General features: G+C 39.1%; 1 protein-coding gene across 3 annotated transcripts in view; it reads right to left on the bottom strand.

Annotated features, from left to right (window-relative positions):
• Positions 1-1,091: 1,091 nt before the first annotated feature.
• The window catches only part of cadm2a (cell adhesion molecule 2a), a 205,666-nt gene continuing 191,996 nt past the window's right edge, over positions 1,092-14,761 (bottom strand). For all 3 annotated transcript variants that reach the window (XM_055017238.1, XM_055017240.1, XM_055017239.1), the window contains 2 exons: positions 8,207-8,329; positions 1,092-6,961 (listed from right to left, as the gene is read on the bottom strand). In XM_055017238.1, the coding sequence (XP_054873213.1) occupies positions 6,843-6,961; positions 8,207-8,329 (242 nt within the window). In that variant the 3' untranslated portion in view covers positions 1,092-6,842. The remainder of the gene's footprint in view (positions 6,962-8,206; positions 8,330-14,761) is intronic.

The following is a 14,761-nucleotide window of genomic DNA, read 5'->3' as shown; positions in this document are numbered from 1 at the left end:
TGGGCTGATTGCAGCTGCTTTTTTCAGTCTAACATGACATCTTATTGCCATTACCTAATTCCCCCTTCAGTCATCATCTTCTGACTCACCCCTCTCTCCCTCCCGTCTTTCAGGCTCAGTTGCATCCACACCTTCCCTCAGTCTCTCCCTTCTCATTTTCTTATATCCCTCTTTATGTGCTCCATCTTTCCTTACATGCACGCACTTTCTTACCTCTCCCGATGCAGTTGGAACACAAATGATAGTGAGGATTTAAAGGATTTTCACTTTACCATCTCCAGACAGAGCCATAACAGAAGCCAATACCCTAAATCTGACCACAAGTACTGAAGGATTTCACAGGCAAATACATAAAGATCTGATTATTGCAGTATAATACAATGCCTGCTCAAGTGTTTCAATTTTATGGATATATTTTCAAATCTAAAGCTATAAGAAAAGTGTAAAATGCGAAGAAGCTATTGTCATAGCACGACTGGCTTACATTTTTACACATATTGTCTTTTTCTACAAATTGAAATGTTGAGGATAGGAGTGACCCTTCATTTATGAGCAGAAACTTTAAAAAGTCTATGTTTTGTCCTCTTCGGTGGTTTTAATGTCACAATAAATCATCACATTTTGCGCATTCTTTTCAGTAATGTTTTCTCTCCACCACACTGCTGTGATTTGCTGAGACTAATTGTAAAGTACTTACACTCCTTATCTCAGGTAGAGCTGTTTCTGCAGGAGTATTAGAGCCTTGTACAGACAAACATTTGAAAAAGGCCTGAGACAGCTGAAAGACTCCACGACAAACTGAATGGCATCATAACAACGCTGCCGCTGCGCTCAGATCGGGAGCAAAAACACAACATGAATTATTCTTGTTAATAAAAATTCATGAACATGTGTCTGTGCATGTGTTTGTGTTTTTGCAAATGCGTGTATATGTGTGTGTGTATGTGGATCCTTGAAAACAAATTCAGATGTTTCCAAAGCAGCAGCATTTATGGTGTATCATCAGTGCTTATCTCTCGGTTCAGAAACAGTGAAGTAAGAGGCATCCACGAGGAAAATGATGACTGAAAAAACAGAATCAGGCTTATGCAGATGTTTTGGCAACTATTTATTCAACAATTTTCATTTCATACATACGAACCTCTAAATTAAATATAATAAATCCCACAGATAATGGGAGAGAAACACCTCCGTTACGGTGCTATATCAAATCAAGCTCTCTCAGTACGGCTTGATAGGAAACTCCTTATTTCACCAAGGTACATCAGAAGCTGAACTAACATATGTCTAGCTCTAATCCTGATCTTTACTGAGCTTTACTGTGGATATTTTGTATTTAGTGAGTGATAGTGCCTCACAACACCTTCCATCTAGAGACTGATATACGTAAAGATGTGCGTTGCTACGAGGAAAACATGATAGAGGACAAAAGCAATGAAATGCTTACATACCACAAGCTAAAATTAGATCCAGTTAAAACACACCGTCTATCATTCCTGAAACTCATGATTATTTGCAGCATATTTCTAAATCTCAGTATTTCAAGTCAGTGATCATATCAAAAAACTGTTTAAGTCTAATATTCCAATGACAGCAAGGTGACAGAATTATTGAAGAATCACTGAATAATTTTTATTAACATTGTGATAATCTTAAAACTCAACAAATACATGGTGTCAGCATACAGGGACTAGCAGAGTGAGAAGTGCTCACAAGTCCCCGTTTTAAGAAAGGAAACAAATAATAATAAAAAAAAAATCTAAATGAAATATATTCCTGAGATGCAAAACAAAAGAAAGAAAAAAAAACCCAAACACATCACTACATGCGATTGTGTCACATGTTGTTGTCATCAGTGTGACGATATAGCAACTGGGCTGATTGATTCTAGTGTCAATATTGCAGAGGAACAAAGAAGTGCACTGAAGCCAAACTGTACAGCAAAGACATATGAAGGATCAGAGAAGGAGAGAAAGGACAGGAACAGGCCATGTCATGTTACCATCACTGCTGTGGGGAACAAAAATTATTAAAACCATAAGTTAAAATGTAAAACAGCAGCCTTTTAGACAGATTGTAACTCAAAGTGGTCAATACTTTCATATGTATTCTTTTCAAATCAAGAGCTGACATTTATTTTTTAGTAAATATGGGCCTCTAATTTGCTTGGGACAAATCAAATGCACTAATGTGTGTGTAGCTATGTGTATGTGCACTGACTGAAAAATTGTGTGACCAGATCAGGACCAGTGCAGTGTGGTGAAAAGGCTGTAGCAGGATGAATACGCAGTGCAGTATCAGCAGGTGGAGTTTGGACAAGCTTCAATAATCACCAATCACATCAGCTTCTCGTCCCTTTTTTAAAAGAAGCAAATGGGCAGGAAGAGGGTCAAGGAGCGACTGGAGGTGCAGATGCCAAGGCACAAATAAACAGCTCCCCAAATGTAAGTCACAATGTTTCTTTCTGAGTTGAATAGACATCTCAAGATACACTGTAATCTGGTGATATGATTGTATTCTGTAAGGTACAATGATGTCAGTGCACTAACAGTGACTTTCAGTAGAATAAAATGTGTTGCTGTCTGTTTTCTAAACCAGGCAGAACACACACATACGATCACTGCTGCAGCTTTAATCAGCTGAAAGAGAATGATCCTACAATCTACACGTGAAACAGTATAAACCACCCACCCAGTTAAATGATTACCAACATATTAAAATATGCATTTAATGTGCATTTGAATGTGCTAGGTTAAAAAAAATACAGTGAAAGAGGCAAAACAGAACACATTAAGGGTCTCTTTTTGTGATTTTGTACTGGCCTGTATGTGCCTCCACCTACATGAAAATTGTTCACAAAATTGTGTGCAATTTCATGCCAAAATTACTGCCAGAATTGCTCTGCTTAATCTGCATAAATGCACACCATCGGCTGCACCACTCACACCTTCAGCTGAAGAAAGTGGGTTTGTGTGGAGCCAGGAAATTAGAGACACACACAATCCCAGAAAATGGAATTGTGCCCAATTAAAATGGCACTGCAACTATGTTGGCGCTATTACTGTCTTGCTGCCAGGATGAAATTAGAGGCCCATGATCTAGCGAATATTAACCAAAACCAATGTATGTTGGATATCAAAGAGACGTGTTTAAAGCTCAGTTTCGACCGACAACAACAAAGAAATCCAACTAAGAGTTAGATACCCAAGATGGAACAGAGCTACAGCTGATTCTGTTGTATTAAAATAGTGCATGGTGGTATGTGCCAAGGTGTTAAAATAACAAATGAAACAAGATTCAGGTTTGGTCTAACGATTATAAAAAGCCATTTGCAACAAATTAGCTCATTACTGTCATGTCAAAACAAATATTTACATGTGGTGTTCAGAAAGCAAAACACACATTTTACCAATTACTAAGAAATATCCATCAAACTGGTCCAAGTGCGTATTTCAGTAAAATGGCACCTGTTTCATTTCTAATGCCAACTCATCACTGCAGACCCGGTTAATTCTGAGTGTTTATCTAATAGAAAACATCCTAAGCTGTTCCTCTGACTTCAGAATCAACAGATTCATTCACTCTACATGGGCAAACAGGAGTAAAGAAACAGAAAACGTGATTGACACCATCAGTGATTTAAGACACAATGAATAGATAGAAAAGTAAAAAAAGCAACAACAAAAAATAAAAGAACGAGACTTTACATCATTGTGATAAATGTATCTACACACATGTATACACAAGATTTTCTAAAGACCAGAGCCAGTCTAGAACGCTTTAGTCTGGATCTACAGAAGGTTTGCGGTGAGTTAAAACTGTAAATCGTGATCTGCTGACAGAAGTGCACTAAAAGTGTAAAACTGTGGCAAAGCTTCTGCATTTTCAAAACAAAGAAATTCATATATTTAAAGTGTAATATACAACCTAAATCCTATGTCAGCGGCGACAGGCGAAAATAGAGCCCATCGACCAAACAGTTCCCAACTTGTGATTCACTCCGACAGTGCTTGAGTTGTAACACATAGAGAAAGACCTTACTTGCTGACCTTATTTGCATAATGTTGTAAATTGGCCACCGAATTGGAGACAGCTGGGCCCACTCTTTTATTGCCCTTGGTAATAATTTGCTCCCTCTTAGTAGATTAGTGCCTTGCCTTTAAGTCTTTATGTGTTTATCGCTGTTTCACAGGGGAGTAAATCAGCCAAATTCCTGCAAACTGATCAAAGACGAATGGCAGGGATGTATGAAAAGAAACAAAAGTTGTTTACTAGGATATGCTGCGGTTGTCTCAATGTTTGGAACCTTTCTTGCCACCGACATAATGGTGATCTTAATTTCAATTCCAACTCGTATTTTAAGGATTTGGTGGGGATAAATGCACATTTTCTTGCATTTTTCGTGGACAAGTCATGCCAGTGTACATTAAATCTGTTTTTTTAGATTTGCTTCAGTAAGTTTTTTTTCTTTTTTTGGTCATATTTTCCAAAACACCAAATCCTTCAGATGTGTAGCACCTAAGGGCATGCCACAAACACAAGAAGCCACTGTTCTCTAAAATTAAGTTACCAATATATTTTCACTTGTGGTTCTCTCTTAAATAGCTTCAATTCAAATAAATTAAACATGAAAAAGAACCAAACAAAAACATGCTAATGTGTATTACCAAAATTTAGTTCTCACACATTATATACATGCCTTGAGCCAAAACAAAATACATTTGTTTTAATTTTTTTCCAATAAGGATTATGCAATGAAAAATTAAAAAAAAAAAAAAAAAAAAAAAAGGTAAGGTGGCTAATATACAAATTTGAGGGAATACAGGAATCCAGAATTTAACAGCAATTTTCACAATCAATCACATTTTAGCAGACAATATACAGCAGGGAGCTTAGAACCATTTAAACCAAAAATATTAGAAACAATTTTTTTTTAATATAAAAACATGATTTAGCTTACATTTTCAAAAAGATGAACTGCAGTTTTTTTTCTTCTTGTTCATAATTGAATCAAAGACAGCCTTGTCGCCTTTCCGCTACCCATTTTCCCAAGGCAATCTAGTAGTTGGCAAAGGAACACAGTAACTCATTCAGACATTTTTGTGCTTCTCTATTTGTCTTCAGTTTTTAGTTTTTGGAAAGGAGGCCCCTGCAGATCTATGACCCAGCACTCACACCATTTCTTTTTTTTTTTTTCCTCTTTTTTCTACTTTTTTTTTTTTTTTTTTGCTTGAAGACCCCATGAAATGGAAACCAATGTTCAGTTCATGGAGAATGACTCTGACAAAATAGAAATAAGAAGTGTGCCACGTTGGTTGAGAGCCGTTTAACTGAACTGTTAGAAACTATTTAATTACAGATTTGCAGGTGACAATGCGAACAAAAAAATAAGAGAAAGGGACAGAAGTCAAACTGATATCATCAGTATTTGTGGAAAGTAAGAGTCTGATTAAATGCTTACCGATGAACCAGTGACTGTGGAAAGCTGCCTGCACCTCAAGCTTACAAGAGGCATCGATCAGAATTACAGAAAAACTGAGGACTGTCACACCACATTTCCTACCCACACCGTAACCGTGTTCTTGTTCTTATCTTGTATGAACACTTAATGGTTTATTTTACATTTCACGGGGTCCTTAAGCCTTAAAAGTTATTTCAGTGTGACATAAACATGAACGAAATTCTTCAAAGTGAAATGCTAAACTCATTTCAGTACAATTTATACAGCTTTTAGAGAGAGGAGATTGACTCTTTCTGTACACCTGAACCCTGTATGTAAAATCACAAACTACTGTAAGCTGTCCAGATGACACTGAAGATGTTGGTGTTTCGCTAAACTGCAGCCTGGACAGTGCAGGAATATACAGGTAAAAGTACATAGGGACAGCAGATTTAGCAAATGGTTGTATATACTTGATTGAGTTTACTTGATGGAATGCTTCATCTAGTATCTTTCATATATTTTTGGTGTGTATTCTCTGCTCTAAACAATACCACACTACCCTTTATTTACTCCTACCCTAATGAAAATCATATTTTACATTTATCTGACAAACTTTGCTACAATGTTACACGAAACCTTCTTCTTATCTTACCGGATTCAACTGTTTAATTACAAGTCTATTTAGAGGGGGCGGGGTCAGGAGAGGTGGATCATCTAAAATACCATATTCAGTGTGACAGACATGTATAAGGCGTAAACAGCACAGATCTTCATTCAAATAAAAAAAGACGCAATGCATAATCAAAAGCTGTGAGCTAAGCAATGAAAGGATGGTCCAGTTAACCATCTACAAAGCATTTACATTGCTACTGACAGACGATACATGAAGGCATTGACAGAAGTTCAATGGCGTCTGTATTTTTAGGCACCGTGTTGATGTGAGATATGATATGTGTTTGTGAATGTGTGTGTGAACAAAGGGGGTATAATGTGTGTTCGGGCGTCTGGTTGGTGGGAAACGGGAGAAACGACGAACAAGGGGGTCATGTGAGAAGCAGTCATGGTAAATACACAGATTTCCAGAAATTCATATCAAAGACGAGGAAAAATGCAGCAAGCTGCCCGTGAAAAACATCTGCCAAGAATAACCAAAAGAAAAAAACAACAAAGAAGGAATTAAAGGACAGGATGCAAATGACACCAATGGACCCAACTGAAGGAAATAACAGGAAATCACATGGGGAACTTCTCTGTTTGTGGACTGCCTGCGGGTTCCTCGTTGACATGATGGGGGGGCAGTGGCCAGAGGTGAAGAAGAAAAGTGGGAGACAGAAAGAGAAGATAAGAGATACAGAGACCGAAAGAGAGAAAAAGAGAGCTGCATTGCTCCCTCTGCAGTCTAAATGAAGTATTCTTTCTTTTCTTCTGCGTGTGCATGGTTGCCCTCAGCGTTGATGATAGCTGTGTCGGCATCGGGTGCATCGTCTGCTCCTTTGGCCTCATTTGTCAAATATGTTCCTGTGGAAACGAAAAACAAACCTGCATCAGGGAAAACAAATACCGAGCAGCCCTGCATGGTGTTGGCTGCCTGAGGCAAAAAGCACATCTGAAGACAACATCAGTAATTCTCCATTATTCATATACAGAATGTCGAGGAGCTCCGATAGTGTGGTATATGTAAATACAGCAGAGTGAGTAAAACCCTGCACCGATAAAGCAGAGCAGCATCAACAAACAGCTTCATTGTTTTCAACAGCGGCAGTTAAGGCTTAAAGTTACACCTCTAAATAATGTGATGCAGCTCTCGCTTTTTACTAAGAGCTCAATTTAATACACTATCAGTATTGGAAAGTGACCATCAACTTGGAACTTTTGCTTTTTTTGCTCTTTTTTCACTCTCTCTCTTTAGCTGGATGTATCAGCTGGATATGCCACATGTATTTATTTTCAAAATAAGTTGTCTACTCAGAAATGTCATTGATTTGCATGCGACTTTTTATGCAAAAAAAGGAGCCGTATTGAAAGGGCTCTCTGAGTCTTAGTAATGTCAAAAATTACATTAACATAAAACACAAAAATATAATTACTTCTATTGCTAACCTATGTGGTAACTCAGTGTAGGGGGTAAAAATGACCTACACTTACGTTAATTATCTATATAAGCATAAATTGCCATTGGTTCAATGAATTAATACTGAGGGCTTCAATTTTCTAAATTTCTGAGCTTTTATTTGACATATTGATGCAAAACAAAGTACGCTACCGGAGTTTCAGTTTCAATTGTAGATTCAACTCTCAGTGGATTTCTTTGTTTCTGAAGAAAACATAAAAACCATGATGATTCTAAAAAATTTTAGAGTTATAAGAGATGCTTTTTTTTAATGATATCAAAGTGTATTTGTACGTTTTCATTTCTTTGCATCAGAGCTACAAGTCACAACTAAATTAAAGTGTGTTATAGCCCTCTCTCCTCCCAATATGAAATGAATATTCAAAATTAATAAAAGGACATTTTGGGATTGTTTTTTATGAAAAAAAGAGGAACAAATAATAACTTGGTGAGTTATTACTTTGTGCTGCATTACAAAGGGACATATCCATTGATATTTTCCAGCCTTCTTCCTTCTGTTCACCTCTGCAGGTGTATGATACCTGTGTGTCTTGGGAATTTGGGGAGGACTGTAATCTAATGGGACAAAAAGGACATGCTTCACTAGTGACATGAGCCTTGGGAGACTCAGGTCTGGTCCACTGTGGCTTTACCTTTATGCCTGGCCAGGTATCTTCCCAGAACAATGATTAAACACAAGGTGACAAAGACCACTACAGCCACCACTCCTCCGATCAAGGCATGGTCAGTGCCATGCTGTCCCATAGCATTGGGATCTGAGGGGAGACAGAGAGAGAAACAAAAAGAGCAGATGAAAGCGCCGGTTGGTGAGGTGAGGGAGCGAGGGCAGAGGAAGAGCAAAAGACAGACAATACAAAACAGGGCAAAGGAGGAAAGAGAAGATTATTTCCTGCTCTAACGATTGTTCTGAGCTGCTGTCATTCCTCTCTCCTTTCACATCATGCAGTCAGAGCAGAGCTGCACAGCTCTCTGAGAATAATAAAATGGAAAGAGAGAGAGAGAGGAAGCGAGACGGACACCACATTGACACAAAGAGACAGGCAGACACACATTCACCCTGCAAAATGAAGGAAAAAAGAGAATGAAAGAGGGACTTTGAAAAAGGAAGTGAATAATTCAGGACCACCCCCACAGTGCCGTAGGAGTCCCCGACATGCAAACCGGGGCAGTAGTTGAAGAGTGGTACACAGTAAATAAATCATCACATGGAAAATAAAAAGGGGATCAATCTTTTTCTGTTTCTTGGCGAGGATGAATTGTTGTTAGGAAAATGAATTAGGTGTTAGACGGTTGCTACAGGTCCCCAGCTGCTGGAAAAAGCAGCAGAGATGATAGAAGAGTCATGAAAGAGTGAAGAATCTACCTGTTTGCACCCCTCAAACCCATCCCTTCCTCTTTTTTTCTGTATTCACGCTGGTTTCCTTTTTTTCCACCCACAATGTCTAGTTTGCAGGTCATTCCAGGTAAGAGTAAGGACAAGATACTGACCCATTGTCAGTGTAAAGACCCACTGTAGGTGAATCTAACAAAAAAAAGAAAGTTGACAGCTGTGGGGAAGATTGGTGACGGAATAGCCTGTATTATTCATATCAGTCCATGACACCTGAGAAATTAGGACTTATCTCATTATCCTTTTCCAAGGCACACCATATACAACCCGGCCACTCTGTGTGTATGTGGGTTTGTGATAGCAAAAAATATGGTAATGTCAGAGCAGGGGAGGCAGCGATAGAGGGATGTGTTAGACATACAGCCCACGTCGTAGATTGACACTGTTTCTCCTCAGTATTCTCCTTTTCTTTCAGTGTCTGCCCAAGTGGCCAAATTGAACAGCTGGCTTGCTCTCGCTCCGTAAGTCTCCATGGTCTGAGTGACCAGGCCGTCACACTTCACTGCCTCCCAGTGGACAAACACACACACACACACACACACACACACACACACACACACACACACACACACACACACACACACACACACACACACACACACACACACACACACACACACACACACACACACACACACACACACACACACACACACACACACACACAGGCAGCGCATAGCGTGGTTTCACTGTGCTGCAGTTCTGCTTGGTCAGTGGAGCAGAGAGTGGAGGAATGTTCCCCTGGCAGGACCCAGCAGGGCGAGGACTCGGGCGTTTAGTTACACACATGGTTGTGTCTCTTCACCTCTATCTGTCACCACGGTGAGTGTGTTTTTTTTTTTTAACCATCATACACACTCACTGTCTGACTGCTGCACTTCAGTCCGGCTGTTACAAGCCAGGGCGGACACAAACAAGCCATGACCAAACAGCCACACGCTTTGGCAAAGCAACATGTGGAAGACGCTCCACAAATTATGCATTGTGCTGCCACCACCTCATAGTTCCACAAGTAACGTATTTATTGATTTCTGGTGGTAATTTACTGCTTTTTTGAAAGAAAAAAGATTGCACAGAGCTTTTTATTATAGCTTCGGAAAAAAGCTGCTTTAAGTTGGATAAATTGCTTCAAATGATGTCACTTAAGTCATTGTCAGTTGGAGCTAAAAAAAAATAAAAGTTTAAAAAATAAGTTAAAAAAATCTGCCGACGTGGCACTAGAAAGAAGACCTCTCCTGCTTGAAGCTTGTGGTTCGGTGGCACATTAGCAATTTTAAGCAGAACACGCCCAAATCTCTGACCAAACTGTCGGTATTCACATTTGTCGAATCTTGAATAAATAACGCGTGAAAGGGTTCTGGTTTTGCAGCATCAGTTTGACAATTCCCTTAAGTCCAACAATAGTATAGGAACGGTTTGCTTAACTGGTGGAGCCGTCTTTTAAAGTATCTTTCACACCAAATGGGGGAATATTTGATATTCAAGAGTAGATTTGCAGAGAAGTGTTCCATTAATTCGATATTCATGCAGCAACAAAAGTCTGTGACATAAAATCATGTTCATTTACAATGTGTAAATGCTTTCATGCGAGTGCCGTCAGGAATAAAAAAAAAACACGGGCTCTCTTCTTATGTATTCTGTTCTAGTCCACTGATACTCACGGGAGGAGCAGAAAAAAAAAACAGCAAGGGTGTACAAAGACACACAGAGAAAGGAAAAAAAAATCGAGATTGATGGACACAAAAAGGCTGAAATTTCACTTGGACCAAGAGGAAAAAAGGAAAGACGACAAGGAGGAGAGGGATCCAGAGTAGCGGTTTATACATTTTTATGGTTTCAGAACACATTATCTTTTAATAAGGGCAGATACATTCTTTCTCGGTGTGATTTAATATGAGAGCGTGGCAGAGCAAACTCTTCCTTTAATATTTATAACACCCTCCTTGTCACCTGGCCTTGTGAGTCGGGCTTGTTTAATAAATTAAAAGGGGTTCAGGTCTTCTGTGAACCGCCGCTTGGCCGAACAGAACCCAAAGTGTTGCTCTTAAACGGCCCCGCTAACTCCTCATCTGATCTGTTTCACTGATGCTGCCTCCATATGGGGCTGCTGTGAAAGGATATGTGATAGCGACACTGTGGGGGTTCTGAATTAGTTGTATGAGCAGAAATAATACAATTAAGAGTCATTTTGTCTGGTCACATTACAATAACATTACAGAGAATACTGAGCAACAAAACAAAATAATCTGTTATGGATCCTAGATTATTGAACTGTGACAATCGTTTGTCCTTTGTTTGAAAAAATATAATTGATTTGCCATTTTTGCCTTGGTTTAGATGGGATATGTTGTAAAGACAGTCAGCAACAACTTGGATGGCCAAGAGTTGAACCAGTAATTTTGTAGTATGTATTCTAACCATCTGGCCGTTGGGTGGCCCCTTCAGTTCCTATCCTGGGTTCAGGTGGACAGAAATGATGATCCTACAAGAAAAGCTTGCTCATTAACTACAAGTGTAGCAGCCTTAGCTGACATTAGCCTCATCATGTGTCTGTAGAACATGAACAGCAATGTAAGCATATTTGAAAATACACAAGAGAAATCTGACTATATTTCAACATGAAACACCATGTAGCTCCATCCACTCAGAACAGCAAAACTCTAAACAGGACAAATGAGACATATTTCTACTACAACCTCAGTACAGCAGTCAAATCTTGCTGTAGGATTCCAAGTTCAGCTACTATTTCTTTACTTTCACACTCACAGCTCACAAGCGTGTATCCAACACTAAGCTTGTTTGCACTTGCTTAGACAGTTCTGCTATATGTTTGCCAAATCAACAGATAACACACAAGCTCTGTGCGCAGTTGAAGCATCACAGGATGCTTCTTAAACGTGCAGCTTACTGCATGTCAAATATGTGTCCTTATCTCATTCTTCAAACACCATCCACTGAAGAATGTCACAAGAGATGTTTTGCTATTATGTAAACTATTGTTACAGCATCTCCTGGGCTTGACAGCACACCATCCTCTGCACTGTTTTTCATCTAAAGTCATCTTTTGTATTAACAGTCTGAAGAGATGTGACGCAGCATCTTTTAATTCATGGTATATCAGTACGTGTTCAAATGCCCTTTCTATACCGCTGCTTAGCATACATCTATGTCTCTCTCTCTCTCTTGCTCTTGGCCCCTTGGTTTTAGATTTTTTAATATTAACATTCATGCCCTACAGGCACCGTTTCTTCTTTTGAAATGTGCTTTTTTCCGGTCTCTGTGTTAGATATTGTGAAGCAGTGGTTTCAGTTGCTCAGATCAATAAAGCAGCAGCTAGTTTAAGCACGGGCTTATAGAGCTGCAGTGTCCTTGTGTCTCTGGTGTGGGTCAGGGAGTCTTTGAGTGTGTGAGAGCACATCATTATGCTTGACATTTCTTTCATTCACAGGAAGAAACTAAGGTACAACTATGTTCATTTTTAGCAGTTAATATGAAATTTGTTGTGTCCTAATGAGATAATTAAAGAACTGCGCCGTGTTTGCGTGAGTCTGTGTGCTTGTGTGTGTGTAGCTTGTACATTTTACTGGCTTGTGGACTTTCAATTGAAAAGAAATGTGTCCGTCTTCCAATCTCCTTCAACTCGTATAACCAAACTAGCTGTAAAACTTGCTACAAAACAGAGCTTATACTGTGAAAGTGCACACAACACACAGCTGTTTTCTTTTTTTCTTAACCATGTGTAATTAAAGTGTTTTTTTTATACTTATCTGCATGGTGTTTGGCACATCTGCCTGGAAACTTTTACACTTCTAATTTATTTTGCTAAAAAAAACAAAAAAAACCCCCAAATTTAAAAAAAACTTAAAAAGTGTTATTCCAATTTTCAGCAACTCCCACATGGAGGCAGCCATTGAATGTGTATCGTTGTCCATGAATAAGCAATGGATAAAGTGAAGTCACTTTCTATAGACAGCACTCAACATTTCCAAAATAAAAGACAAAGTGTGGGTGTAAATGCATGTCTCTTTGTCTCCACAAATAAACTAAACAATGTAAATATATTCTTAACTTCTGCATTAAATTTTAAGACGCTGACTACAACCTATATATGTGACTGGGTAATGCTGATCTTGATTGAGCGTATAATTAAGCAGGTAATCACGGTCTTCAGTGACTGCAGTGAGTAGAGACATATTGAATTTTTTTCCATGTAGCTGGCTTGGGTTTTAAATTTTTTTGGGGAAAATTGTTTCACAGCAGCCATCAAACTCTGAGCTGTCAGAAGGAGACACAGCTGTCTCTCCCTCTCCTACAGGTAGCAGCATAAGGGGGCGAAGACAGACGTTAATAATGGCAGCAATTATAGCCGAGGTAAAGCAGCATGCGGTTAAACTGTGGGTTACATATAGTTTTTAAGAGCGTCTAACTCATTTGGTTGTTCATAAAACACTGAAAATCTGCAGTGTGGCCTGCTGCATGGTCTAAATGCAGCATTGCGTGACGTCTCAAGCTACTGTGCAGCAGTCCATTTAACTAGCTGCAAGTAATCTGAGCACCAGTGGATGACATTATACTGTAACACATGCTTGACGGAGATGACAAAGGCAGGATGGGACACACTAAGATTCTGGTGCATGACCTGAAATAAAATGTGAAAATAATCTTTCTACATTGCTTCCAGAGGTTTCAATAGTTTTGTGATTTAAAAAAAAAAGGAAAACATGCGCACAGCAACAGTTATTTTTTGTGAAAACACTACGCATTACAGCATTCCATGTAAAACATAAAGAGACACCTGTTAGTCTGGATTAACTCCTCCCTCAGTGATGGCGAGCTAAAACTGCAGACAGAAAAGAAAGACTGCCTGCGAACAGAGTAAGTTTAGGAGAGAAAGTGGTGAAAAGTGCCTGCGGACTTCGCTTGTTCAATGAGTCAATTATGGCCAACTTTCTGGCTGAGACTGGAAATTCACCAATCTGCATCTAATGCTGGTTCTACTGCCAAGATGAAAGAGTCCCTGGAGGCTGTAGCAGAGGGATGAACGACACTTGTGTGTCCACTTCTGAATGCATGCACCTCGGCACATGGGAGATTTCGAAAGACAGAAAATAGGAGACATCACCGAGGTGTGTGTGTGTGTGTTTGTGTGTGTGTCCTTGCACATTATTGCTTGCTGGGTCAGAGTGGATTAATTAGATTCTGAAAACAAATTACTTCGGCTAATCATTCAATAAAGCCCGCATGTGGACACTATCTTGAATATTCAACCACCTTCGTTTTTTCTTCTCGGAATGAAAAGAAATTGTGGTCAGCAGGGTAACAGCATGAAGTTATAAGCAAAGCAAGATAATTAATCATATGAATTAATTAAGTCACATGTAAGAATCTATCTATCAAAGCACCTCTATGTTCTGCAAAAATCCATAACCTTTTCAAAACAGCAATAAAATACAACAAAGGCGGAAGCAGGAGGATACAATCAGTGTTGCACTTGTGGTAACTCAATCATGACTGTATTGCCGCTGCTTTTCCAATATTTTCTGTCATAAACTACATTATGTTGCTGCATTGTGCGAACCAACTACAGAAGAAGAGCAGCAGAAATAGTAGCCAAAAGACATGAGCAATTTTGGAGGAAGCAAGTTGCTGCCACAAGCCCAACAATCTCCTTGGGGGGAGACAAGGAGAGAAAAATGAATAAAGGTCCAAATAAAACTTCATGTCAACATATGAAAATTAGACTGCCTCGTGTGTGTGCATGTGTGCTTTTTCAGGATTGTTCAAAGTGTCCTCTGCC

Source organism: Amphiprion ocellaris, chromosome 14, assembly GCF_022539595.1.
Source record: "Amphiprion ocellaris isolate individual 3 ecotype Okinawa chromosome 14, ASM2253959v1, whole genome shotgun sequence".
Lineage (NCBI taxonomy): Eukaryota > Metazoa > Chordata > Actinopteri > Pomacentridae > Amphiprion > Amphiprion ocellaris.
Note: the sequence above shows the minus strand (reverse complement) of the source record. Positions and strands in the feature narration are given on the sequence as shown.